The sequence below is a fragment of the Danio rerio genome, chromosome 9, assembly GCF_049306965.1.
Source record: "Danio rerio strain Tuebingen ecotype United States chromosome 9, GRCz12tu, whole genome shotgun sequence".
In the NCBI taxonomy this organism is placed as follows: domain Eukaryota; kingdom Metazoa; phylum Chordata; class Actinopteri; order Cypriniformes; family Danionidae; genus Danio; species Danio rerio.
In genome coordinates this window covers 3,116,729-3,143,670 of record NC_133184.1, presented here as the reverse complement: position 1 = coordinate 3,143,670, position 26,942 = coordinate 3,116,729, and the positions used below count along the sequence as shown (strand labels likewise).

Below are 26,942 nucleotides of genomic sequence, written 5' to 3'. Positions count from 1 at the left end.
AAAAAATGAAAACAACCTCATTGTTTACTCTCCATCATGTGGTTTCTATGAGTTTCTTCCTTCAGTTGAATGCAAAAGAAGATATTTTGAAGAATGCTCACACGTATCAACTTCAAAAGCAGGAAAAAAATGACTATGGAAGTCTATGGGTACAACATTCTTCAAAGTATCTTCTTTTGCATTCAATGATAATTGAATCTTTTTTTTAGTGTGAACTATCCCTTTAAGTGTCAACACTCTTCAGATCTGGATGTCCTGCTATATTTAATAAGTAACAGCTGTTATCGGACAGGTTTCCTAAACATAACTGATTGAAAACAGTCAGATCCTGAAAAAACACAAAACAAAAACATCTACAAGAGGTGGAAGCATTTATTTATGCAGCTTATGCACTTTGTACCAGATAGAAAGCTTGATTTTTTTTTTGTCTTACACTCTTTCTGTTCAAAATCATCTATATTACAGTGTAGAAAAATAAACCCACAGGACACAGAAAGATGATGACGTGATCACAGGTGGCATTCCGACAGTCTGATGAGAATCCAGTATTCATTACACCCTCGGCTAGTCAAACTCAATGTAGTAACAATAAAACTACGCCTCGACTTGTAACAGTTGTGTATTTCTGTGGCATATCCAGCGCACGAAAGCCGTAACGCTCCAATAAAAAAACAAAAACAAGACACAGAACGTACTGATCAAAATCAAACACGGAGTTTCACTCTCGGGTTTACAGAATTAGCAAAATGGTTTTAACCAACAAGCTATTCTACTTAGTAGAAAACGAGTACAAAAGTTAACATACGTCTTTCCCCCTTAAAGCTATGCTAATAGTTGTGTATAAAATAATTCATTTGTACATTTATAAACCACCTTCCCTCTTTTTTCCGGTAAAAATATATAGTGCTCAATATCACTCAGACTGTACAAAGCTCCAGCAAAACGACCCGTTTCGCACCACGAGTACTTTTAAAAATATAATAGGAAATCCTTTTAAAAGCACTATTCGTGCCACATTAGCAGCTAACGTTATAGGCATCTAAATATTTATATATCCCTTAGCAATTCGAGCCCCTACAGTGGTCATAAAACACAATTAAAACAAATAAAATTGTGGTCTGCGATACAGACAGCCATATTCATCATCTTTCATGACAATCTTACAGAAAACACTGCAAAATATATAGATTCTCAATCAGCATTCTGTCACGATTTACATTTTAATCATTCTTGAAATGACGATTTTGGAAGCACTAATAAATGATTATATGAATTATCTGTGCTTATTACACTGAAAAATGCAAATATATTAATTTATATTGATGTTTAAGGCATATCTTGAAGCATTTTCAGTTTTAAGGTTGTCTGCATTTCTTTTGTAAACAAACAACTGACAAAATACTGATTGAAATATATCATTTTGTGTGTAAACGCTCTACTTAAAGGAATACTCCACTCCTTTTTTGGGAAAAGGGCTCATTTTATATCTCCACTAGAGTTAAACTGTTGAGTTTTACCATTTTTGAATCCATTCAGTTGATATTTGGGTCTAACGGGAGCACTTTTAGCTTAGCTTAGCATAAATCATTGAATCGGATTAGACCATTAGCATCTCAAAATTTTGAAAAAACGTTTTGATAATTTTGTTATTTAAAGCTTGACTCCTCTGACTCCTCTAGTAGATTGTTCCTTTCAATATGACCATTTTTTAATTCATTCAGTCGATCTCCAGGGTTAACAGGAGCATTTTTAGCTTAGTTTAGCTTAGCACAGATCATTAAATCAGATTAGACCATTAGCATCTCGCTCAAAAATTTCAAAAACATTTTGATAATTTTGCTATTTAAAGCTTTATTCCTTTGTAGTTAGTGAGCGAGAGGCTAATGGTCTAATCTAATTCAATGATCTATGCTAAGCTAAGCTAAAAGTGCTCCTGTCAGATGCAGAAATTGGCTAAACAGATTAAAAAATGCTAAATCATCCACTATTTAACTGTAAAATGAACCTATTTAAAAAAATAAAAGTGGCGTGTTCCTGTAAATATGACCATTTTTGAATCCATTCAGCTGATCTTTGGGTCTAACTGGAGCACTTTTAGCTTAGCTTAGCATAGATCATTGAATTAGATTAGACCATTAGCATCTCGCCCAACAATTTCGAAAAAGTTTTGATAATTTTGCTATTTAAAGCTTGACTCCTCTGTAGTTAGCAAGCAAGATGCTAATGGTCTAATCCGATTCAATGATCTATGCTAAGCTAAGCTAAAAGTGCTCCTGCCAGACACAAAAACTGGCTGAACAAATTTCAAAATGTTAAATCTCCACTTTTTAACTGTAAAACAAGCCTATTTCCAAACAAAGTGGAGTGTTCCTTTAAATATGACAATTTTTTAATCCTTTCATCTGATCTTCGGCTTCTGGCGGGAGCACTTTTAGCTTAGCTTAGCATAGATCATTGAATCAGATTAGACCATTAGCATCTCGCTCAAAATAATTCCAAAAAACATTTAATAAATTTGCTATTTAATGCATCTATAGTTAGTGAGTGAGATGCTAATGGTCTAATCTGATTCAATGATCTATGCTAAGCTAAGCTAAAAGTGCTCCTGACAGATGCAGAAATTGGCTGAATGGATTTAAAGATGGTAAATCTCCACTATTTAACTGTAAAATGAGTGTTCCTTTCAATATATAATCAATATTCAGCTCATTTCGGTGTAAAGTAGATCTCATAAGCAGCTTTGTTAGTGTTATTAATGAGTTACTGACCATGTTTGTTTCTAGTATCTCCTTTAGATTTGCTGGTGTGTGTGTGTTTGTGTTTTAAGGAAGTGGGAACAGTTTGGAGTGTGTGTCGAGCATTAATGTGAGGAAATGTTTGATCAGCACACTGAGTCGGTGCTGGCTGGAAGGCGTCCGCTGCGTCTGGCCTCTTTCTCCCGCTTCTCCCGCTGTTTCTCCATCTTCTCCTGGGCTTTCTTCATCTCCTTCAGTTTCTTCTTGATGGTGGCTCGGTCGGTTTGACTGCACACGCCCAGAGCCTGCGTTTCATAGCACACAAGATGCACAATTAGTTTTTAACGTCTGATTAGTACCGAACTTGGTACTTTTGAGTATCTAAAAGTAACAGGTCAGAACAGAATATCTTGTGTTATATATAAAAATCTGGAATAATCAGAATAAAAATCCCCACCGGTTTAGAACCACGCGAGGGCGATGTTGAGGGACTTTTTGGGTAAACTTTCCCTTTTAAATGTTGCATGAGGAATATAGAGTTGTTTTGTATCGAAACTAAATGAATTTTTTTGCTAAAGATATTATCAAACAAACAAAACAAGGCTTTTTTTTATTTATTTTTTTAAATATTCTTACATTCTCAAACAAACATCTGTGTTCAAAGAAAGCAGCAAAGTCATAAACCATCATATATGTACATGTTTGGTCAACCTTCAGTTTAATCATGAAGGAATGTACCTCTTTTTTGTGGAAATGAGCTCATTATACCGAGTTTAACAGTCGGGTTTTACCATTTCAGCACTTTTAGACCACTGAATCCAAAATGTTTTGATAATTTTCCTATGTTAATGCTTGACTCTTCTCTACACCATGCACTAAGACCAAACAATTTTAAAAGTTGCTATTTTCTAGGCTGATAAGACTAGGAGCTACACTCACCGGCCACTTTATTAGGTACACCTGTCCAACTCCTCGCTTATGAGGCATGTAGACATGGTCAAGACGATCTGCTGCAGTTCAAAGCGAGCATCAGAATGGGGCAGAAAGGGGATTTAAGTGACTTTGAACGTGGCATGGTTGTTGATGCCAGACAGGTATTTCAGAAACTGCTGATCTACTGGGATTTTCACGCACAACCATCTCTAGGGTATGCAGAAGAGCTGTGAACACACAACACGTCTAAACTGAGGCGGATGGGCTACAGCAGCAGAACACCACACCGGGTGCCGCTCCTGTCAGCTAAGAACAGGAAACTGAGGCTACAATTCACACAGGCTCACCAAAACTGGACAATAGAAGATTGGAGAAACGTTGCCTGCTCTGATGAGTCTCCATTTCTGCTGTCACATTCAGATGGTCGGGTCAGAATTTGGCATCGACAACATGAAAGCATGGATCCATCCTGCCTTGTATCAGCGGTTCAGGCTGGTGGTGTAATGGTGTCGAGGATATCTTCTTAACACACTGGGCCCATTAGTACCAGTTGAACATCATGTCAACACCACAGCCTACCTGAGTATTGTTGCTGACCATGTCCATCCCTTTATGAGCACAGTGTCTCCATCTTCTGATGGCTACTTCCAGCAGGATAACGCACCATGTCATAAAGCGTGAATCATCTCAGACTGGTTTCTTAAACATGACAATGAGTTCACTGTGCTCAAATGGCATCAATAGTCACCAGATCCCAATCCAATAGAGCACCTTTGGGATGTGGTGGAACGGGAGATTGGCATCATGGATGTGCAGCCGACAAATCTGCAGAAACTGCGTGATGCTATAATAAGGAGCAAAATCTCTGAGGAATATTTCCAGTACCTTGTTGAATCTGTGCCACGAAGGATTAAAGCATTTCTGAAGGCAAAAGGTGGTCTAACCCGGCACAAGTAAGGTGTACCTAATAAAGTGGCCGGTGAGTGTATACTCTCATTCTGGTGTAATAATCAACGAACTTTGTTTCACTGATTTGACGTCCTATGACAGAGGAGTCTGTCTGGGTAGGATTGAGGGTTGGCTCCGCCTTAATCCTAATTGTAATAGAACACGGCTGTTATTTACTTCTCTGGACCCTTATAGCTGGCATTTTGAGGAGGCTGCTGCTTTGTGCTGGACTTTTCAGTGTCGATTTGCTATATTTAGTTATTACATCCAACATTGCTACACTACATTACATATTCATGTATGCACCTTCAATTGAAACACCTCTGATTTCTGACTGCTACATTTACATATTTTTGCTTTAAGTTGTTTAAAACTGTTACTTTAATTAATTATGTTATATGATTAAGGCTTTCTTGGGTGTCCAACTCTTCTTTGTTGCATCCTTGTGAGCCATGGGGCATAACAAATGGGGGCTCGTCCGGGATCGTAATGGAATTTTGCATTTGAAATGGGTAACCAAGTTCATTCATTCATTTTCTTTACAACTTAGTCTTTCATTAATCAGGGGTTGCCACAGCGGAATGAACTGCCAACTTATTCAGCATATGTTTTCTGCAGCGGATGCCCTTCAAGCTGCAACCCAGCACTGGGAAACATCCATACACATTCATTCACACACATACACTATGGACAATTCAGCCAACCCAATTCATCCATAGCGCATGTCTCGCATGTGGGGGAAACCCAGAGGAAACTCACGCCAACACAGGGAGAACATGCAAACTCCACACAGAAATGCCAACTGACCCAATCGAGGCTCGAACCAGTGAGCTTCTTGCTGTGAGGCGCCAGCACTACCCATCTCTGCTCACCTTGAGTCTGTCGCTGTCCAGGTTGAGAAGCTGCTGTCCATCAATGGCCTGCGTGCTGAACTCAGGTGTGTACTGATCCATGTTCATCCCCATCAGCCAATGACAGACCTGCTGGGATGTCCAATCAGAAACCGGACGATTCTGCCAATGATAATCCTTCCCTCCAGAACTCGACTCCTCATCCAGCATCTATTGCAGACACACACACAGACCGCAGGTGAATCCCATTGAAAACTGTTGTATTAGTAAACATTCATCTGAATAAGTGAGCACATCAGGGGACATGGCAGAACTCGAAAACAATCAATCCAAAGAAAACAAATGATTTAAAGTTCGCCCTATAATTTACTGAAAAAGAACGCTCTAAATATTTTTGTAAATAGACTCATTTTGCATCTCCACTCGAGTTTTTGTATCCATTCAGCCGATCTCTGAGTCTAGCGGGAACACTTTTTAGCTGAGCATTGAATCAGATTAGCATCTCTTAGCATTAGCAGACTCTTCTGCTGCTATGCTGTGTTCACACCTGACGCGGCACGCATGAATAAATTCGAGCATAAGTAGACAAGTGAACATTTTAAGTTTACTCGCTTCATTCCCGCGTCAAATTCACTTCATAATAGATGCAGATTTAAGTCATGGGCAGGGAATCTGTCTACCCGCTGACTCTGGCTTTGTTGCTAAATGGCTAACATAGATTTTAATGAGATAGTAGCTGTGCTTTATGTGCTGTAGGAAGGCTGAAAAACAGCGCAGATTCATTCGGCGCTATGCCTGAGTCCACTCAGTGCCGGAGCAAGCTGAACTGCCGCTGTAGGCAGAGGACGATCATGCCGCCCTCAACCTCAATGTGAAAACGAAAGTGACCGGTTATGAAAATGAAGTGAGGTGTCGCGGACCTCTTTTCTGCCGCCCTATGCGCAGATATAACTGAGGACGCGCTGGTGCTGAGGGAGGTGTCACGGACACCGCGCTCAATATTCTGCCGCCCTATGCGCGGATATAACTGAGGATGCGCGGGTGCTGAGGGAGGTGCCGCGGACACCGCGCTCAATATTCTGCCGCCCTATGCGCGGATATAACTGAGGATGCGCGGGTACTGAGGGAGGGAGGTGTCGCGGACACCGCGCTCTCTATTCTGCCGCCCTATGCGCGGATATAACTGAGGATGCGCGGGTACTGAGGGAGGGAGGTGTCGCGGACACCGCGCTCTCTATTCTGCCGCCCTATGCGCGGATATAACTGAGGACGCGCGGGTGCTGAGTGGGTGGGAGGTGTTGCAGACACCATGCTCTCTTTTCTGCCGCCCTAAGCGCAGATATAACTGAGGACGCGCGGGTGCTGAGGGAGGTGTCACGGACACCGCGCTCAATATTCTGCCGCCCTATGCGTGGATATAACTGAGGACGCGCGGGTGCTAAGGGAGGGAGGGAGGTGTCGCGGACACCGCGCTCTCTATTCTGCCCCCCTAAGCGCAGATATAACTGAGGACGCGCGGGTGCTAAGGGAGGGAGGGAGGTGTCGCGGACACCGCACTCTCTATTCTGCCGCACTAAGCGCAGATTTAACTGAGGACGCGCGGGTGCTGATGGAGGTGTCGCTGACGCCGCCCTCTCTATTCTGTCGTCTATGCGCGAATATATCTGAGGACGCGGGTGGTGAGGGAGGAGTTGCGGACATAACTGAGGATGCGGGTGGTAAGGGAGGTATCACGGATGCCACCCTCTCTATACTGCCGCCCTAGGCGGCCACCTAGGTCGCCTCAATGGACGTGCCGGCCCTGAGTCCACTAGATCCTTATTTCAGAAGTGCACCCAGCTCTGTAAGTACATCTTCTGGCTTCTGACTGAGCTGAGGCCAGTTTTGATGAGCTGTGTCAACACCAACAACAGGCACTACATCATAATCACGCCCATAAAAGAGTAAGCTTCTCATTGGTTAACGCGGCACGAATGCCTGTTGACCTCGAGCGTTCAATTCGTGCATCAAAGAATGTGATCAACTCGTGCTGATTCATTTAAGCAAATCACATAATTCGCATCGCCTCATTTGCGCGAATTGCGTCGCAGGACGTCTTTGCATTGACTGAACATGTAAATGACTCGTGCTTAACGTTTCATCCACATCTGGTGTGAACGCAGCATTACATCGTGTACAAAGACTGACAGAAAATATGACTGATATGACTAGGAACTATTCTCTCATTCTGGCGTAATGATCAAGGAACTTTGCTGCCGTACCATTGGCTGCAGTAGGCGCAATGATATTACACAGCACCTGAAAATAATCCCCAGCTATGTAACCAACAGCGCTGCACACAATAGAACTGGGAAAGAAGAGTCAAAGTTTAGGAAAATTATCTAAACACTTTTTTTTGTGTGTGAGATGCTAATGGTCTAATCTGATTCAATGATTTATGCTAAGCTAAGCTAATAGTGCTCCCGCCAGACCCGGAGATCGTCTAAATGGATTCATAAATGGTAAAACTCAACTGTTCACCTCTAGGGGAGCTGTAAAATGAGCTTAATTCCCAAAATAACAGTGTAGTTCCTTCAAATTTTTACAAAAATCCTTTCTATATGAAAAAAAAAACGTTTTGACCCTTAAAAACCAACAACAAAACAAAATCTACTATAATAACGTCATTAATGAAAAACAATCAACACTTTGTGCACACCATGCATGGTGAATGCAGTGATTGTCATGCATTTGATCCTCTCATTCATGCAAAACAAACAGGCAGAGTGACACACATGCAGGGCTTCACACTATAAACATCTACACCACAGGAACTACACGGCGCATGGCGATACTTGACCTTCCAGACACAGGAAACTCATGCATGACATGTGAACGGCGGAGATAGCGTCCCGTCTGACCTGCACTCACCTCGCTGGACGAGAAGGTTAGCGTGTGAGAGCGGCCCGACAGGTTGGGCTCCACCACCAGCCCCGAAAACTCGGAAGCAGGACTGCTGGGGTTCGAGTCGTCTAGAACTGACAAACTCTGCAAGACCATCACAAAGCGGCATTTGGTTATCCAGACACACAGACTGGAGGAGATTCAGCTCTTCCCGACAAAAATTACAAGCCTCATTTTCTACCATCATTAATATGGGCTGCACAATATATCCCAAAAGTATCGTGATCGCGATAATAATACATGCATTATCGGAGATGTGTGTTATAAATGATTTATTTTATGCATTGGATGTTTATCTAAATTTGACCAATCAGATAGCGCCATGCTATCTTTAGCCCCACGGCCTCGATATTAATATCCGATTGATTCAAAATGAATAAACAATACCAGATTATATCGACCATTATATTTCATATTGGTCGGTCACACGTTAAAGAAGCACTCCGCTTTCTTTTTTAGAGAAATATTCTCATTTTACAAGAGCCCTAGTGTTAAACAATTGAGTTTTACCATTTTTCAGCTCTATTAGCTTAGCTTAGCATAAATCATTGAATCAGATTAGACCATTAGCATCTCGCTTGAAAATGACTAGTTTTGATACTAATAACTTGACTATTTTGTAGTTAAATTGTGTACTAAGACCTATGGAAAATAAAGAGCTGCTATAGTCGCTAGTGTATATATAGTATACGTCCTAGCCATATTAACCTAGCAATAGCAGCTTTTTATTTTCCGTCAGTCTTAGTACACGATGTAACTTAAAAAAACAGTATATAATAATATCATATTTTCCTATAAATTTAAAAATGATCAAAACTCTCATTGTTTAGAAATTTATGAGATGCTAATGGTCTAATCCAGTTCAATGTATTATGCTAAGCTAAGCTAAAAGTGCTCCTGTCAGGCCCGGAGATCAATTAAATGCATTCAAAAATAGTCAAACTCAAGCATTCAACACTTTCTGGTGAAATGTAAAATATTTCCAAAAGAAAAGTGTTGAGTGTTCCTTTAACCAGCTCAAACTACTCTACAACACAACAAGCACACTATACTAGATAAGCAGTGGAACACATCTACAAGCAACACTGATTTGCCTATATTTGGAGGCTTCGAACATAATTAAGAGATGAAAACCATTGATTACATACCAAAACTCTGATTTAGAAGCAGCATCATGCATCTAACGTCATCCTACTGTACATACATCAGCACTAGACACATTAGGATTGGTGTTCAGCTAGAGTTGGACTATGTTAAATGGGAGAGTCTGTAAGAGAGAATATACTGTACCAAATCTAAGGAGCGACTGAACAGAGAGGACCAGGAGAGGTTTGTCTGTTCGGGGAGAGGGTTAATAATGTGATATGACCGTCCCAAAACACACATCTGCTGGACGCATGTGTGCGATTAATGCTCACATCCACACGTCTGCAGGCTTCCTTAGCAACTCGCTGGCACAAATACACCGAGTCCAGCTGGAGGCCAGATTGAGTGTTTGCTGATTGCTGTTTAGTTTTGTCCTGTGTTCAGCAGGCTATGTTTGGCTATGTTTTGGTAAGATATTGCAAACGACTTTTTTTGATCAGTAAGCACTTTTTAAATTAATGAAATAATGACTAATAATAGGGAATAATAAGGGAATAACATTTCTAAAGGAGCTGTTGACATTGGAATGAACCGGATTTTGGTGAAAATCCAAACAATACAAACATAAAAATACAGCAAAACCAAAAAATCAAAAAAGAAGCTGTGTAATAGCAATGAAATGACACAAGGAGAAAGCACTGAACTACTGAAACGTGTTTAATACTTTATATTAGAGGCTTTTTTTTGGTGTCTGCTAGGGATGTAACGGTATCAGAATTTCACGGTACGGTAATACCTCGGTATGAATGTCACGGTACGGTATTTATTGAACCATTTACAGGAAAAACAAAACTTATGAAAATACTCCAAAAAAGTGCCAAAAGTGTCAATGACATACAAATTAGCCATCTATCTGTTAGCTTTGAAACAGGAACTTCAATTTTAATAACAAAACATTATTAAACCATGTAAAAAAAAATAAAGTTTCAATTAAGTATTGTTGAAAACTCATCACATTCAACATTTAATCACTCACTCACTTAGATAGAGATGGGTTTAAAGGAAAATTATCATATAAATATAATCTGGTAAAAGCTGGTATCTCTGGGCATTTACAATGTCCCCTGCAACAGAAAAAAAACCCTCTCATTTGGGACTGAGGTTTCTGGGACAGAGATATGACTTGGCGCAGGTTGACAGCAGTGGGTAACGTTGTGCATTGTCTTTCCTCCACTTGAGAAGACAAACCATGAGTGAGATAGAGATCTCTTTGCGGTACAAGTCAATGTCTGCATCAATCTGAACAGTGTGCTGTGTTTCTGCAGTCCCCATGACTGCTATTAGTCGTATTCCCCAACTTGCAGGCATGTGCACACATAGGGCTCAAACTGTGCAGTGTACATGCCCTTTTTAGTCTTGGATAGAAAATGCCCTTCCAAAACGATCAAAAGTGCCCCCGCGACGCGACACAACCTCCGTCCAGCCCCCCCTCGGCGCTTTACAATACGCGCACGACAACACAGCTGATCAGAACGCGCGCGACAACACTGCTATTCAGTACGCGCGCGGCGACAACACCCGCTTTAGGTTCGATCATTTCCATCTTTTTTTCATCTCCGCTACTAGCAGCACACTCCATTTCCGCATTACTGGATCTGTAGCGACAACAGACCGCAAAGGATTATGGCCACGCCTGGGCTGATGGGAAATGTAGTTTAAGCTACCTCCCGTTCGCTTCATTCGCCTGAGCAAATTTTCTCAGAAGACCTATAGTTTTACCGAGTCATGCGACTTCGGTAATATCGAAAAAAATTAATATTGCGGTATGACGGTATTTACAATACCGTTACATCCCTAGTGTCTGCAGCTTAAAGACGCCTCTCATATGGAGAATGAAGACACATGCGTTGCTCAGGTGTGAGTTGTACACAGACTTCAACAGAGTGTCAAACTCTTGATGCTTCTGCTGGTCTCGTCTATCAAATCTGAGCTTTATTTAGTATTCTCTATTGGATTCAGCTCAGGTGATTGGCTGGGCCATTCTACAGCTTGATTTTCGTTCTCTGAAAGCATCTGAGAGTCTCCTTGGCAGTGTTTTGGATTATTATCTTGCTGAAATATCCACCCTGAGTTCATCTTCATCCTCCTGCTAATGTAGATGTTGGACTGAAGCAGCTGATATTCATTTACACTGAGGAAGAGCAGAGGGATGCTAAAGAACTACTGAGAGATTTCAGCTGCTGTCTGGGATTTCCATGACCTCCCTTTCTTCATGTGTTTAATAGGTTTTCCCTGTGTCATTTTATTACACATAACTTCATTTGTAAACTAATTAGAATAGTTTTCTTTGCCTATATGGATTTCTTTGGCTTTCACCAACATTTGGTGAAAACTTCAAGTCAGCAGCACCATTTAGAAATATTTTTTCTGAGAAAACGATGACGCCTTCAATACTTATTTCCCTACTGTATGTGTGTGTATATATGTATGCACATTAAATATTCACAATATTGCTGTTACTGTTTTTTAATACAAAAAAAATCATAATTTCATTGACCTTTAACCTTTTACCTTTAACGTAAATGGTAACTTTGGCTTTTCTTTTTAAGCACAAATACACAGAAGTTAAAATCCTTTTGCTCTTTATAAACATTAGAAATATTAGACAAACAGTTATCTAACACATAAACCATACCTGCCAACACTCCCGTTTTTTCCGGGAGTCTCTCTTATCTCAGACCCATCTCCCGTATTGTTCTGTCTCCCGGAAAAACTCCCAGAATTCCACCCATCCCGCTCCTCAGCTTTTTGGTTTTTCCCGAGCCCCCGTTCTTCACTTAGCGCACCCCCCAAACCCCCTTTGCCCGCACCCCCGGATAAAATCTCCCGGATTTTATGATCCGAATGTTGGCAGGTATGACATAAACTGAGTGAATAACAGTTCTAAACACATTTTAACTTGATTACAATCTTTAGATTTTAGTTATTAAAAAGAAAAATTACAGCTCATGTAGCCGTTTTGTCCTGTTTGTAGAACACGCCATATACACACCAGCAGTGCCTAAAACAGGGCTGCGCAACCCTGTTCCTGGAGATCTACCCTTCTGGAAAGTTCAGCTCCAACCCTGATCAAACACACCTGAACCAATTAAATAGGATCTGAACAGCACTTGATAATTGCAGGCAGGTGTGTTTGATCAGGGTTGCAACTGAAATCTGCAGGAAGGTAGATCCCCAGGAACAGGGTTGAGCAGCCCTGTCCTAAAACAAACATGTTGTGTTTGAGGTCATTTACCAGGCTGAATTTTATTACTAAACACTAATATTCCTGTTTTTACAGTGCACTCAAACACTAAAGCACAAAACTTCTACGTCGCAAATTCTAGCCTTTTTAGTTTTACTACAATAACTTTTCTACAACTGAGGGTGTTGTGCTTTGAAGGAACACTCCACTTTTTTTTTTTTTTTTTTTAGAAATATGCTCATTTTATAACTCCTTTTGAGTAAAACAGATGAATTTTACCATTTTTATTTTATCCAAGTCTGACTGGAGCACTATTAGCTTAGCTTAGCATAGATCATTGAATCGGATTAGACCATTAGCATCTTGTTAAAAATGAGTTTCCATAATTTTCTAAAGTAATTCTAATTTTGTCTAAAGCTGGACTCTTTTGTAGTTTGTTGTGTACTAAGACAGACATAATAATTATTTTTTTTGTATTTTGTAGGCCGATATGGCTAGAAAGTACACTCTAATTCTGGTGTAATAATCAAAGAATTTTACTGCCGTACCATTGGCTGCATGATATTGATCTGATATTACACAGCACCTGAAAATAGTCCCAGGCTTGGTAACTTCCAATGTGACTATCTGCTTGCACAGCAAGCATTTGCCGGTAACGCTGCATAATATCATTGCGCATACTGCAGCCAATGGTGCAACAGCTAAGTTCCTTGATTATTACGCCAGATTAAGAGTATAGTTCCTGGTCACATCAGCCCACAAAATACAACTATTAACTTTCCGTCTGTTTTACTGCATGATGTAACTACAGAGGAGTCAAGCTTTAAATAGGAAGATTATTGAAACTGTTTGAGAATTTATATCAAGATGCTAATGGTCTAATCCGATTCAATGATCTATGCTAAGCTAAGCTAAAAGTGCTTCCGCAAGATTTGGAAATCAGCTAAGAATGATTGTAAAATGAGCCTATTTTCAAAGAAAAAGTGGATAAATTGAATACAATCAAATTCACGTTAAAGATTGAAGTCAAAATTTATAAGATATCATATTTCCCAAATGGTGTTTAACAGATTCAAGAAATTTTCACAGTATTTCCTATAATATTTTTTCTTCTGGAGAAAGTCTTATTTGTTTTATTTCGGCTAGAATGAAAGCAGCTTTTAATTGTTTTAAAACCATTTTAAGGTCAATATTATTAGCCCCCTTAAGCTGTATTTGTTTTCAATTCTCTACAGAACGAGCCACTGTTATACAATAACTTGCCTAATTACAATAACTTTAACCTATTTAAGCCTTTAAATGTCACTTAAAGCTGAATACCAGTATCCTGAAGAATATCTAGTCAAATATTATTAACTGTCATCATGGCAAAGATAAAAGAAATCAGTTATTAGATATGAGTTATTAAAACTATTATGATTAGAAATGTGTTGAAAAAGATCTTTCCGTTAAACAGAAATTAGGAAGAAATATTCAAGGGAGCTAATAATTCTGACTTCAACTGTATAATAGTTCTGAGAACTATTCAAAGCGGGAGAGGGCTGTGTGAGATTAAACGGTCACCTTGTTCTTGGAGTTGTGTTCAGTGCTGGCGTCTGCAGTGGCGTACGGTAGACTGCTGGATGAGGACTCTCTGTCACGCTCTTTATCCTTCTCCCCAAACCAGCTGAAGGGCATGCAGGTGGGGATGGAGGTCATGGACTCTGAGGGGGAAACACGGACCCCCGACTCCTCCAGTAACTCTGCTGAACCCCTACAAACACAAGATCAGTGTACTAATGGGTGTAACGAACAATGTTGAAATATGCACTTATAATCTGAGCAGAAATATCTTACATCAAGTAAATCATTTACATTTAAATTGTTTTAGAACTATTAGCTTTTTAACTAGACCAGGGGTGTCCAAAGTTGGTCCTGGAGGGCCGGTGTCCTGCTGATCTTAGCTCTAACTTGCTTCAGCACACCTACCTGGAAGTTTCTAGTATATCTAGTAAGAGCTTGATTAGCTTGTTCGGGAGTGTTTGATTAGGGTTGGAGCTAAACTCTCTAGGACACCAGCAATCCAGGACCGAGTGTGGACACCGCTGAACTAGACGTTCTGATGTGGCGGTCAGATCTAGATAATCTATGCTCACAAAAACTGAGGAAAAAACACACTGGGGTAAATATAAACACAGCTAATGTGCTTCCAAACAGATTTTTAGGAAATAGTTTTCACATGAACAACATTAAATGAAATTGAATCCACTATAAATGTACTCACTGGCCACTTTATTAGGTACACCTTTCCAACCGCTCTGCAAATGTCTAATCAGCCAATCACAGGGCAGTAACTCGATGCGTGTAGGCATGTAGACATGGTCAACCGAGCATCAGAATGGGAAAGAAAGATGATTTAAGTGACTTTGGCATGGCGGTTGCTGTCAGACGGTCTGGTCTGAGTATTTCAGAAACTGCTGATCTACTGTGATTTTCACGCACAACCATCTCTGAATGGTCTGAAAAATAGAAAATATCCAGTGAGCAGCAGTTCTGTGGGCGCAAATGCCTTGTTGATGCCGGAGGTCAGAGGAGAATGGCCAGACTGGTTCCAGCTGATAGAAAGGCAACAGTAAATCAAACATCCTTACAACCAAGGTCTGCAGAAGAGCATCTCTGAACCAGTGTATTGTTGCTGACCATGTCCATCTCTTTATGACCACAGTGTCTCCATCTTTTGATGGCTACCTCCAGCAGGATAACGCGCCATGTGATAAAGAGTGAATAATCTCAGACTGCTTTCTTGAACATGACAATGATTTCACTGTACTCAAATGGCCTCCACAGTCACCAGATCTCAATTCAATAGAGCACCTTTGGGATGTGGTGGAACTCGCATCATGGATGTGCAGCTGACAAATCTGCAGCAACTGATTTATGCTATCATGTCAATAAGGAGCAAAATCTCTCCAATATTTCCAGTAGCTATGCCACCAAGGATTAGGGCAGTTCTGAAGGGAAATGGGGGTCCAACTCGGTACTTGTAAGGTGTACCTAATAAAGTGGCCGGTGAGTGTATAACCATGTGATATGTGTGTACCTGCTGTCCAGTGATGCTCTGGATTCTTTGTTTAGTTTCTTCCCTTTTCCTCCAGATTTTCTTAAACCGCTGTCAAAAACAACCCAATCAGAAACATACAATAAACGCATAAATCTATAAATCTATAACAAATCTTATTTAAAGATTGCCTGAGCTGTTTGTGAGGACGATTTTGTGCACCTACCCAAAATCTGGGAATCTTCTTTTGGTTTTTCCAGCTGCATCGTTAGACTCGTCTGAAAGACATAACACGTTTGTATGAGAGACTCAGAATACAGAGAAACAAATCATGGCGATGTGAACATAGACCGATTAGCATTTTGTGCAATTATGTTTCTTAGAGAAACTCTTTAGAGCAAATTCACTTAAATGGATGCTTTTCATTAAATAAACACCTGACTATTTAGGAAAATAAAGAGTTAAACAGTTGAGCTTTGCTATTTATAAATCCATTCAGCTGATCTTCGGGTAAAACTGAAGCACTTTTAGCTTAGCTTAGCATAGACCACTGAATCAGATTAGACCATTAACATCTCCCTCAAAAATGTAAAAAACTTGTTTAGATAATTATCCTATTTAAAGCTTGATCCTTTTTTACGTGTACTAACACTGACGGAAACTAAAAAAGTTATTTTCTAGGCTAATAGGGTCTATAGTCTCATTCTGGTGTAATATTCAAGCAATTGTGCTGGCGTACCACGGCTGCAGCAGGGCAGGCGCAATGATATTCAATGATATCCAAACAGTCAAAAAGAGTGGTGTTACAGATTAGCATATGGATGTGAATGCATTCACTGAGAGTCAAGGTGATTCCAAGTAACCGGGTGAGCTGGTGTTATTAGTTTCGGCAGTTGTTATCTGGGAATAACATACCTTGGAATGTTGTAACTGATCAGAATCAAGTATTCCAGAGTGTAACAAGGCTTGTAGGGCGTTATTCTGTGAGAACAACCGGCTAGATGTACATTACTTATTGCACTCTGGACTACTTGATTCTTATTGGTCAGTCACAACATTCCAAGGTATGTTATTCCCAAACAACAACTGCCGAAACTAATAACACCGGCCCATCCGGGTACTTGGAATCATCTTGAATGTTAGGGAATACATTCATATCCATATGCTTATCTGTAACGCCTGTATAGTTAGGCTATAATAATGGCTAAATGCAGTCAACACTAACCTATGCATTATTCAGTCACAAGATGGCGCCAAACAGTCAAAAACAGTGACGTTACACATTAGCATATGGATGTGAACGTATTAACAGACAGTCAAGATTATTTCAAGTACCCGGATGAGCTGGTGTTAGTTTCAGCAGTTGTTATCTGGGAATAACATACATTAGAATGCTGTGACTGATCAGAATCAAGTACTCCAGAGTGTAATAAGTAAGGTATAATGTACATCTAGCCGGCTGTTCTCACAGAATAAAGCCTTACAAGTTTATTAGCAGCAGTTTTATAACACTAAATTGCTTTATTCTATGAAAATAACTGGCTGGATGTACGTTATCAAGATTATTACATGACTACCTGCCACAAAACTAAACAATTAGACACAAAACATTGATCCAAGCAGTAACATTTTAATATTCCTTGCATTAAACAAAGCTGACAGAAATATGAATGGCTTAATGCAGCCAACACTAACCTATGCATTATTCAGTCACAAGATGGCACCAAACAGTCAAAAACAGTGACGTTACAGATTAGCATATGGATGTGAACGTGTTAACTGACAGTCAAGGTGATTCCAAGTACTCGGATGAGCCGGTGTTATTAGTTTCAGCGGTTGTTATCTGGGAATAACATACCTTAGAATGTTGTAACTAATCAGAATCAAGTACTCCAGAGTGTAATAAGTAAGGTATAATGTACATCTAGCCAGCTGTTCTCACAGAATAAAGCCCTACAAGTTTATCAGCAGCTGTAGTACAAGTCTAAAGCGCTTTATATTGCGAAAATAACTGGCTGGATGCGTTATCAAACTTATCACACGACTACTTGCCACAAAGCTAAACAAATAGACACAAAACATTGATCTGAGCTGTAATAATTTACCATAACTAAAATTAAACAAAGCTGACAGAAACATAAACGGCTAAATGCAGCCAACACTAACCTATGCATTATTCAGTCACAAGATGGCGCCAAACAGTCAAAAACAGTGATGTTACAGATTAGCATATGGATGTGAACGTATTCACTGAGAGTAAAGGTGATTCCAAGTACTCGGATGAGCCGGTGTTATTAGTTTCAGCGGTTGTTATCTGGGAATAACATACCTTAGAATGTTGTAACTGATCAGAATCAAGTACTCCAGAGTGTAAAAAGTAAGGTATAATGTACATCTAGCCGGCTGTTCTCACAGAATAAAGCCCTACAAGTTTATCAGCAGCTGTAGTACAAGTCTAAAGCGCTTTATATTGCGAAAACAACTGGCTGGATGCGTTATCAAACTTATCACACGACTACTTGCCACAAAGCTAAACAAATAGACAGAAAACATTGATCTGAGCTGTAATAATTTACCATAACATGAATTAAACAAAGCTGACAGAAACATAAACGGCTAAATGCAGCCAACACTAACCTATGCATTATTCAGTCACAAGATGGCGCCAAACAGTCAAAAACAGTGACGTTACAGATAAGCATATGGATGTGAATGTATTCCCTAACATCCAAGGTGATTCCAAGTACCCGGATGAGCCGGTGTTATTAGTTTCGGCAGTTGTTATTTGGGAATAACATACCTTGGAATGTTGTGACTGACCAATAAGAATCAAGCATTCCAGAGTGCAATAAGTAAGGTATAATGTACATCTAGCCGGTTGTTCTCACAGAATAAAGCCCTACATGTATGTTCCCCTGGGCTTTTTTTTTTTTTTTACCTTTGACCTCTTTGCCTTTCCCTTTGGACTCTCTCTTCTTTACGTTGCGTGCGAAGCTCGAGGGGGAGGAGTCTTTTGGGGGAGAGACGGCGGGGCTCTGTGGATCTCTCTGCCCTGATTGGCTGCTGCTCATGACAGATCCTTCATTCTTGGGTTGGTTTGTAGGTGAAGAAATTACCACGGGCAGGGACAAACTTTCCTGGAAGGATCTCCTGCGAAGCAGTGGAGACTCAGGACTCAATGACTCGCTCTCATCATCACCCTAAAAGACACATCCAAAGTCAATGTTAAAGTCCAAAATAATAACCGCAAGGCTTTTATAGTAATCTAGAAAGCTCTCTGTGACCTGTGGGCGTCCGCCAGGGGAGCTGAGGGTCTCCTTGAGTTTACTGCGGGACGGGGGCTGTCGTTTGGATCTCTGGGCCAGCTGGGCCCTTGCACGGTGAGCGCTGGTGTCCAAACGCTCTGTCTCGGGAACCATCCCACTCCAGTCTGCTCCTGCTGAATAATTAATATCAACTCATATCAGCAATAGAGATCCCATTTTTTCAATTGCTCTATAATTCCCTTCACTTTACAGTGGAGTATAGGCCGAATGTTAGATGCTCAGTTTTGCACAAGTAGGTCTGGTTTAATTGAGGATTGCTTCACCAAATGATATGAGAACTCTAGGTGAATCACTTAAAGGCTGATTTATACTTCTGCGTCAAACACCGGTGTATGCTACGATGCTGACGCATAGCCCTTCACCGTGGCTGTCGCCGTCACTGACGTGCACCTCTCAAAAAATGTAACTACACGTCGCAACGACGAGTAGCGTAAGCTCTGTGATTGGTCGGCTTGGTAGCGCTGATAAGTCTGGGCGGGACCGAGAGCCGCGCGAATGGCGTGAGCGATTGTTTACAAGTGTGGAGTCCCGTGAAGGAGCTCCGGATGGAAAGTTTTGTTTAGTGTTTACCTCATAGTTAAAGTTGTTGCACGTCCGCCGGTTCCTGCCTCAAAATGAGCGAGTTTGAGCCACTTGTACATCCCGGAAGTGTTCAGGAAAAGCAAAACAGCAGCGAAGAAACTCGACACAGAGGAACATTTACACCTCACTGCCAACTAGCGTTTCGGAAGTGTTAATGCAGACCGACAGAGACAGCGCGCAGAAGTATAAATGCACAGCCACGCGCGTTGCCTGCGCTGTGGGTTACGCCGGTCACCTGACGCACAAGTATAAATCAGGCTTAAGGCTCTAAGTGCATAGTCTAAAATGCATGGTGTAGGTCAGTGTTTCCCAACCCTGTTCCTAAAGGCACACCAACAGTACACATTGTTAACCTCTCCCTAATCAAACACGCCTGAATCAACTCATCAGAACATAAGAAGAGGCTCCAAAGCCTGAAGTTAATGGGTCAGATAAGAGAGACATCCCAAATATTACTGCTGGTGTGCCTCCAGGAACAGGGTTGGGAAACCCTGGTGTAGGTGCACTTATGATGTGTCCAAATCCATGCTATTTTAAGGACAGGAAAAATAGTATGAGTATGCAGCGCATGTTCTTAAACAGTTGTCATTATCTTAATGAGTTTATTTTGGGCATAATGTGCATTAAGTCAATCAGAGTCTCGTTTCCTATTCTCTTCAAGAGGGATCTGGGCATTCTCTATTTACATGGCAGAGTTTGTAAGAGGAACAAATGAACACTTCAGTAGCGAAGAAATGGATCTGCTTCTGCATGAGGTTAAAGCAAGCAGGGCATCTATAGAATGGGTCGGATTCACCGAAGCCCCCTGAGGTGAAGAAGGTGTGGAAGGATGTAGCAGTTTTTGTATTTATTTAGACAATTATAATAGTTTAATTTTACATTCTGTTTTATTTTCTTTTTTAACGATAGTTGTGAACGATGCAGTGGCGCAGTAGGTAGTGCTGTCGGCTCACAGCAAGAAGGTCGCCGGTTCAATCCTCGGCTCAGTTGGCGTTTCTGTGTGGAGTTTGCATGTTCTCCCTGTGTTCGCGTGGGTTTCCTCGGGTTTCCAGTCCAAAGACATGCGGTACAGGTGAATTGGGTTGGCTAAATTGTCCGTAGTGTACGAGTATGTGTGTGAATGTGTATGTGTATGTTTCCCAGAGATGGGTTGCGGCTGGAAGGGCATAAACGGACTAAGCCGACAGGACAATGAATGAATGAATGAACGAACGATAGATGTGAGCTGCTGCGCATCCCTGTGTGTGTAATAAGCAGCATGTACATGCGGACGCGCATATCACTGATGTTCTCTTTAAATAACAAAACAAAAACAAACAAAAAACTACGCTATTAACTTTTGACCAGCTTTTAGATGGTCGATTGCAATTTCAGTCGCCTCAAAAAAACAAAATGCACAACAGTGTGCCTGAACCCATGTGCGCAAAAATGGGTGCAAAAGCAAATGCTCTGATGCACTGGGCAGAAACTAGCAAAAATATAACACTTTTGGCACAGATGAAAAAATTGGGGGAGGTGCAAATAGTGACAAACTTTGCTGTGATGGTGAATTTTTTATGAACAGCCAAAAAATCCTATACAAATAATCATGTGCTTTGTATCTTGTCTGTAGGATTATTATAGTAAACTAACAATATAACAATAATGGAAAAGTACTATATAAATATAATATGTAACAAACTAAAACTAAAGCTCAATTAAAAATAAATTTAAATTGTATAGTCATTTAAATAAAAACTAATTAAAATGACATAATACACATTTACATTGCCAAAATTAATTAAAAAGGCATTAAAAATCAGCTTTACAGTAACTCACCCAGCAGAAGTGAATCTGCAGACTTGCTGCCCGACAATGAAGACTCATTATGACCACGGCCAGATTCGAGTTTCGCCAGCTATTCAGAGAAATGGAGAGACGGGTATCAGAAAACATGGATGCTTTATGTGCGAGTGATTTTGTCTGTATGATGTGAGTTCTCACCCTTCGCTGCAGATCCTCGATCTGACTCTTATATGCGCTCTCTCTTTCATCCAGAGACCTCTTTAACTCCTCCTCCCTCTGCTCAAACTCCGCCTCTCTACAGGACACAAACACGTCCAGCCAATCAGAAAAGTTGTACTAATCATTACATTTATAAATTACAAGCTAAAATACTATGTACAGGTGATGCGGCGGCGCAGTAGGTAGTGCTCTCGCCTCACAGCAAGAAGGTCGCTGGTTTGAGCCTCAGCTGGATCAGTTGGCATTTCTATGTGGAGTTTGCATGTTCTACCTGCGTTCGCGTGGGTTTCCTCCGGATGCTCCCGTTTTCCCCACAGTCCAAAGACATGCAGTACAGGTGAATTGGGTAGGCTAAATTGTCCGTAGTGTATAAGTGTGAGGCAGCAAAGAATGTCACTATAAATTAAAACTACTTTATTATTTTATGCAACACTCTTACATTTAAAAGGGATACATAAGGGTGATCATACGCAAAAAGACCCCATAAGGTTAGATGTTTTCTTTCCCTTATTTATTTATTTATTTGTTTGTTTGGTTGGCGCATGTACTCATGTGCGATCAAACCCGCCTCTCCTTTGACTCCACCCTGAAGGCCCAGCTGGCCCTCTTTGGCCCAAGGTATTCGGCGGGCCGAAAAAGGCCGGCAGCTGGCCCCATGAAAGCCCCGATTTGGCCTAATTAGGCCCCGGAAGTGACAGTGGAAATGCGACTGGCCTTGGCTCACCCTGGCTCGCTCGCTTTAAGGCTGATTTATACTTCTGCGTCAAACGCCGGCGTATGCTACGGCGCTGACGCATAGCCCTTCGCCGTCACTGACGTGCACCTCTCAAAAAATGTAACTACATGTCGCAACGACGCGTAGCGCAAGCTCTGTGATTGGTCGGCTTGGTAGCGCTGACGAGTCTGGGCGGGACCGAGAGCCGCGTGAATGATGCGAGCCCAATGGAGCGATTGTTTACAAGTGTGGAGTCCCGTGAAGGAGCTCCGGATGGAAAGTTTTGTTTAGTGTTTACCTCATAGTTAAAGGTGCTGCACGTCCGCCGGTTCCTGCCTCAAAATGAGCAAGTTTGAGCCACTTGTACATCCCGGAAGTGTTCAGGAAAAGCAAAACAGCAGAGAAGAAACTCGACACAGAGGAACATTTACACCTCACTGCCAACTAGCGTTTCGGAAGTGTTAATGCAGACCAACAGAGACAGCGTGCAGAAGTATAAATGCACAGCTACGGGCGTTGCATGCGCCGTGGGTAACGCCGGTCACTTGACGCAGAAGTATAAACCAGGCTTTAGGCCCGATAGTGGAAACGCAGCTATTGAGTGTGAATGAGTGTGTGTGGATGTTTCCCAGAGATGGGTTGTGGCTGTAAGGGCATCAGCTGCGTAAAAAAACGTGCTGGATAAGTCGGCGGTTCATTCCGCTGTGGCGACCCTAGATTGATAAAGGGACTAAGCCAAAAAGAAAATGAATGAATAAATGAATACTATGTACAGTCTGAAGGACTTGAAGCTAGTTTCCTGTTTGTCCACAAGAAAATGGAGTATTTTCGGAAACCGAAATTTTCCTAAAAATCTAGCCAGGGTGAGGATTTTCTGAAACTCCAGGTACAGTGTTGTGTGGGCACTACAGCTGGTGTTTGTCTCATGACATCAGTGTGCATGCTGTTTTTTCCTTTCTGATTAGCCAACACGGCTGGGTTCACACCAAACGCGGTAGATGTGAATTTTGCACATTTTCGACAAACGCTTTGTGCATTCCACGTCGTTTGTATTGACTTGTATAAAAAAATGAATATTGTGTCTGACTCCATCATGAGCTTGGAGGACTGCATCCATACATCTCTGACATGACACAAATCACTGATTAATAAAGTCATCTGGAATGGCAAAGAAAGTGTTCCTGCAGGACTCCCAGAGTTCATCAAGATCATTTGAATTCATCTTCAGCGCCTCCTCCATCTCACCCCAGACATGCTCAATAATGTTCATGTCTGGTGACTGGGCTGGCCAATCCTGGAGCACCTTGAGCTTTTCTGCTTTCAGGAGCTTTGATGTGAAGGCTGAAGTATGAGAAGGAGCGCTATCCTGCTGGAGAATTTGCCCTCCATTGTGGTTTGCAACGTAATGGGCAGCACAAATGTCTTGATTCCTCAGGCTGTTGATGTTGCAGATCTCTCGCGCGCCCCCATACTAAAATGTAACCCCTAAACTATGATTTTTCCTTCACCAAACTTGACTGATTTCTATGAGAAACATGGGTTTTTTGCGAGTTCCAGTAGGTCCTCTGCAGTATATGTGATGATTGAGATGCAGATCAACAGATGATTTATCAGAAAAATCGACCTTCTGCCACTTGATCCCAAATGATCAACTATTGGTCAAGCTTAATATAATTTGTTACTCTTAAAACTGGGATCAATACAAGGCTTTTGTCAGGTAGTGCATTATAACATGTAAAAGAGAAACATTCAAAAACAACATGTAAACACCGTAATCATATCATTGTCTTATTCAGATTAAGGCAAATCATTTGATTTACTGATCGAGTGCTGACGTCATGACTCACTTCTGCTGATAGTCCTTGAGCAGTTTCTTGGCTTTGCTGTATTTTTTGTCCAGCGCTTCATACTGGCTCTGCGTGTCATTGAGCTGTTCGTTGATGCTTTTGCAAAGCGCCTGAGCTTCCAGCCAGTTCTTCTCCATCTGAGCGATTCTCTCCGAGTTCTCCTGAACGCTCCTCTCTAACTGAGCTTCTCTGGCCTCCCACGCCGCACGCTCCTCTGAGGACTCCCGCAACTGCGACAGCAAACACACTTCATCCATTACAACACACTGGAGACTGCCGTATGATTGATATAGCAGGATGATATACAGCTGAAGTCAAAATGATTCGCCCTCCTGTGAATTTTTAGTTTCTTTAGTTTCGAATGTTTCCCAAATGATGTTTAACAGAGCAAGGAAATGTTCACAGTATTTCCTAGGATATTTATTTCTTCTGGAGAAAGTCTGATTTGTTTTATTTTTGGCTAGAATTGAAGCAGTTTTTAACTTTTTAAAGCCATTTTAAGGTCAATATTATTAGCCCCCTTAAGCCGGTGGTTCCCAAAGTGGGGGTCGGGACCCCCCAGGGGACTGCGGGACAATGAGAAGGGGTCGCTTTGTGATTTCCAAAAATCTAATTCATTTTATTAAACCAGGGGTGTCAAACTCATTTTAGGTCAGGGGCCGGATGGTATAAAATCTGTTCTCAAGTGGGCCGGATCCTGAGGGGTTGGGAGGGTGAGGGGGGTGGTACCACGCCTCCTTTTTTAAAACGGTACATTTTCATATGACTGAACAAAATAGCCACTAAACTGACAAAACGTAAAGTAGTTACATTTCCTATTGAGGTCATCTCAGTGTGCAGAGCTTCCCACAGGTTCGAAATATACTTGCAGTGGTTGCCTGATTGTCCCACGGCACATAAATGGTCAACTACATGCAACAAACAAAAAAAAGTGTGAATTTTAACTTGATTTTTATTCATTATGACGCTGTTATACACATTTTCTTTTCAATGACTGAAAGTTATTTTAAAAAGACTGTTGAAATAATAGAAATCCACTATTTCTCTTATTTTTATGCTATTTAGGAGACATGTGCACCCACTCACAGGTAAAGGCTGCTCTGCTCTCTCTCTCTCTCTCTCTCTAAAGTTGCCATATTAGAATGACATTTACAGTATTGTCAAAACATTTTAGAAATGTATAAGTATGTAATACATTAGCATGATTACATTTTTAAAATATGCAGCAAATGAGAAATAATATCAGGAAAATTTTTTATCAAATTAGACATTATTGCAAAAAACTATAATAATTACTAAAAAGTGTACATTATTTAAATAAGGCAAATTAGTTGATTAACCTTTTCTGATGGTGCATAAATATTTTGCAGCCATTCAAGATGTTATTTTGTTCTTTCCGGTTATAAAGTTTATCTGAGTCGTTTATTAAATGATTAATCATTTAATGTTTCTCTCGCGGCTGTGCCCACCTGACTGTGAAATGGTAATGCAAAAATGCATAAAAATGACGCCAACTTTAGAATGGCAAAGTAAAACCTGAATTCTGGACATTTTAGGAGATTCAGAAACTACGGTCGGAAAAGGCGGAAAAGGCGCGTCTCAATGGGTCTGCAGAGCATGTGAGAATTTCTGAATGAGTGACAGATCGCAGGAGTAGGAAACGTGCAGAGCGAGGGAAGATTTTCCACTGGTTAATCGATCGCGAATGTTTCGTTTTCTTGGACGGATTCAATATAAGGGATGAGGTCTTTCTCTCTGAGATGGCTGTCAAATTGACGCTGATTCAGGCTTCTGGATGGGATGGAATTAAATTTGCTATTGCGCTCTCCAGTGGACACAATCAGAACAGCAGTGTATTTTATTGAAATCATTTCAGCTCACATAATCATCTCGCGGGCCGCATTAAATTAGTTTACGGGCCTGATCCGGCCCGAGGGCCGTACGTTTGACACCCCTGTATTAAACTATTAAAATGACCATATTTTATCCATTGTTTCCCAGAGATGGGTTGCACCTGGAAGGGCATCCGCTGCGTAAAATGCTGGATAAGTTGGCGGTTCATTCTGCTGTGGCGACCCCAGATTAATGAAGGGACTACGCCGAAAAGAAAATGGATGAATGAATATTTTATCCATAATCTACAGAAGATAAAAATAGTAGTTAATAGTTACTTTAAAAACAACAACATGCAAATAAAAAGCCGTCAGCCTTTCAGTTTTTTTTTTGCAAGCCCTGGGGTGATTATGTTATATTAAAGCCGAAGCACATTGATTTCATGGCACCAAATTAAACTTTCTGACACCTTTACAGCACTCACGCACTAAAAAATAAACACAGGTCATGACTGAACATGGAGGATGGTCTTAAAGTGGCTAAATTAAATTCAAGATTAAACGATGAAAAGACTTGGGCCTATTTGTATTTATGAGCTGCTGTGTAAAGGTCATATATTTACCACCTCAGAGGATATTGGAGGTCAAGAGTCACTGGCATTGCAATTTTGAGGGTCAAGGGCTGAAAAGTTTGAGAACCCCTGCCTTAGGCAATATTTTTTTTCAGATTGTCTACCAGAGTTGAAGACATTTTCAAGACCGTCGAGAATAAAATTTCAGACTTATATAGGACTAAATGCTCAGGATTGTTTTTAATAACCGATCAGAAAAAAACTACCCTATTAAAAGACTGATTATA

The 26,942-nt window shown here is 40.9% G+C and overlaps 1 protein-coding gene across 7 annotated transcripts in view; it reads right to left on the bottom strand.

Annotated features, from left to right (window-relative positions):
* Positions 1-354: 354 nt before the first annotated feature.
* Positions 355-26,942, bottom strand: part of ppp1r9ala (protein phosphatase 1 regulatory subunit 9A-like A) — a 72,569-nt gene continuing 45,981 nt past the window's right edge. Inside the window, exons 9-20 of one of the 7 annotated variants that reach the window (XM_695639.11) lie at positions 24,252-24,481; positions 21,669-21,765; positions 21,504-21,582; positions 19,062-19,216; positions 18,716-18,977; positions 16,004-16,055; positions 15,820-15,888; positions 14,304-14,493; positions 9,701-9,745; positions 8,378-8,494; positions 5,489-5,677; positions 355-3,040 (exon numbers count right to left, since the gene is read on the bottom strand). In XM_695639.11, coding sequence (XP_700731.6) covers positions 2,882-3,040; positions 5,489-5,677; positions 8,378-8,494; positions 9,701-9,745; positions 14,304-14,493; positions 15,820-15,888; positions 16,004-16,055; positions 18,716-18,977; positions 19,062-19,216; positions 21,504-21,582; positions 21,669-21,765; positions 24,252-24,481 — 1,644 coding nt within the window. In that variant the 3' untranslated portion in view covers positions 355-2,881. Of the gene's footprint in view, positions 3,041-5,488; positions 5,678-8,377; positions 8,495-9,700; positions 9,746-14,303; positions 14,494-15,819; positions 15,889-16,003; positions 16,056-18,715; positions 18,978-19,061; positions 19,217-21,503; positions 21,583-21,668; positions 21,766-22,229; positions 22,435-22,999; positions 24,482-26,942 lie in introns of those variants that run through there. The other 6 variants (XM_009304432.5, XM_009304433.5, XM_073912434.1 and 3 more) reach the window with 6 other exon arrangements.